At 48.8% G+C, this 2,500-nt stretch overlaps 1 protein-coding gene across 1 annotated transcript in view; it reads right to left on the bottom strand.

The window, feature by feature from the left end:
* Positions 1–2,500, bottom strand: part of lrp1ba (low density lipoprotein receptor-related protein 1Ba) — a 199,114-nt gene that overhangs the window by 105,147 nt on the left and 91,467 nt on the right. Inside the window, 1 exon segment of the mRNA XM_042702858.1 lies at positions 2,426–2,500. This exon segment is cut by the window's right edge and continues 118 nt beyond it. Within this exon segment, the coding sequence (XP_042558792.1) occupies positions 2,426–2,500 (75 nt within the window).

Raw genomic sequence — 2,500 nt, 5'->3', positions numbered from 1 at the left:
TGATAGTGGAGTCTGCGTGTATGTGTGTGTGTGTGTGTGTGTGTGTGTGTACGTGTGTGATAGTGGAGTCTGCGTGTATGTGTGTGCGTGTGTGTGTGCGTGTGTACGTGTGTGATAGTGGAGTCTGCGTGTATGTGTGTGTGTGTGTGTGTGTACGTGTGTGATAGTGGAGTCTGCGTGTATGTGTGTGTGTGTGTGTGTGTACGAGTGTGATAGTGGAGTCTGCGGTCTCCCAGAGTCTGAGCTCCACACGTCGCTAGGCAGCGCAGCGCTCGCAGTGGAGGAGCGCCCAACACTAATATTTGCACTGAGGAAATTACTGGACTAAGCCGCTTTGTAATAACACCCACCCGACTGCCTGTGTTTGTCCCAATAAACGAGAGAATACATAAACAACAGGCTCTTTGTGTGGGAGGGGAAGATTGAAGGAGAGAGAAACGACTGGCCTGAGTCTGAGCGATGCTGATGAACGCAACAGAATGAATACGTCTGGCCCTTTCGGAAATAAAAAAAAACACACACAACCAAATAACACACACTGAGCGAAGAGAGTGTGAGGAGAGCTCTGATAGGCTCTGATTCAGCTCTGATGCTGCCAGCTTTTTTTTTGAGAGAGAGAGAAAGAGAGAGAGAGAGAGAGAGAGAGAGAGAAGCTCCAGAAGCAGACGACAGTCCGTGAGTGGGAACTGTTATTCCCGCGCACACATTAGCTAGGTGGATTGGAGCAGCACACACACACACACACACACACACACACACACACACACACACACACACACACACTAGCTAGGTGGATTGGAGCAGCTTGTTCTCTACTGGCTACCTATTAACCCCGCAGAATGCCACAGACACACACTAAATCAGGCCCATATGCTTTCTAATGTGTTCGCTGAACGCCATCTTGTCAACAGCGAAACACAATTCACTCGTGTTTGCTTATATTCTGCTCCTCGGTGGGAGAACACTCCTCAGCTACCCTGCAGAGCTGCTGAAACCACACGAGGAAAAAGGCAGTGGAGGAGATGCTACAGTGAATATTACGCAGAAACAAATCATCCACCACAAATCATCCACCACGTCCGCATCAACAACAGCATCTCCATGAAAAATGTTAATGCTACGTTCGAAAGGCATTTCATTATTCAGCCTTGCAGGGGATTTCCACGAGCTGTTGAGGAGGACTAACACTGGGGGCCTTGGCCTCCTGCGCCGGAGCTTGTCTCGGTTCATCTCATCTAGGTTTTAATCGGGAGAGAAGGCCAGTGGCCCTGCGGCTCGTGGCTTTCATTACTCACACACTGCAGATTAAATGAACACAACAGGACTACAGGAGGCCAGTGTAGCACTGGCTGAAGGGAGCCAGGAAGAAGAAGAAAAAGAAGAAGCCTAAACGGCTAAAATGCTGCAGTCTGTTTCCCTGGTGACGATACAGCGGGGCTGGGATGACGTGGAGTCATACTGCTTGATGAAACAGGAAGAGGGTGGATACAGGGTGTTTGAAATCCCGAGAGTGAATGGAACCGTCTGTGCCGAGAGTGGAAAACATCGTGATGTCTATGAGTGAGTGAGTGAGTGAGTGTGTATGGGTGTGTGTGTGTGTCTCAATGTGTGAGCACATGTATGTGAATGTATATGTGTGTGAGTGGCTGACTGAGTGAGTGAAAGAGTGGGGGTGTGTGTGTGTGTGTGTGTGTGTGTGTGTGTGTGTGTGTGTGTGTGTGTGTGTGTCAGGAAATGGGAGTTAGCTAGAGAGGCCACTTAAGAACGCCTATGCAGGCTTGGGAGTAGCTTAGGGACTGCATCATATGAATAATGCGCATAGGCTGAAGAGGCTACTGAAAGCGTCTCAGAGTGCATAAATAGATGCCCTCCTAAGACTGGGCAATAAGCATCACTGCTTCAGAACGGAGAGTCAGGACGGCAAACACACACTCAAAGGGTACCTCACACACACCCAAAGGGTACCTCACACACACTCAAAGGGTACCTCAGTGGCTCCCTCTCCACAGTGGCTCTCACATAATAGTTCTATGTAAATTGAATGCGTTTATATAGTGCTTTTCTACTCAAAGAGCACTCAAAGTGCCTAAGACATCTACCCATCCACACACCCATGGTCCACCCCTGTCTCTCCGTCGCCTCTGCCATGATGTTCATACAGACAATACTGTGCTAGCTTCTTCTTATAGCTAGCAGATGGGTCTAGGTGTTGTTGTGTGAGGTGGTGCCATAAAGCATTATGTACGTAGTTCTCGTGCCCTGTCAACCAAAGTTGCATAGGCGTACCAGGCATGCTCTGACAGTGGCACAGACACCATTCTCCGTATTCCAAGTCAGTGTACCACCAAAATTATATTGACGCTGTTATTTTAAGGTAAAATTGTTCCATAATGTGACTTTAAAGGCCTTAATGAGAATGACTTACAGCTGTTGGTGTCGTTGGCGACGGCAACGATGCCCATTGGCTGGTGGGGGATGTCGGCGCGGAGAACTCTCATGT

Source organism: Clupea harengus, chromosome 21 (genome assembly GCF_900700415.2).
Source record: "Clupea harengus chromosome 21, Ch_v2.0.2, whole genome shotgun sequence".
Classification (NCBI taxonomy): domain Eukaryota; kingdom Metazoa; phylum Chordata; class Actinopteri; order Clupeiformes; family Clupeidae; genus Clupea; species Clupea harengus.
The sequence above is the reverse complement of the archived record's forward strand: the minus strand, read 5'-3'. Positions and strand labels throughout refer to the sequence as shown.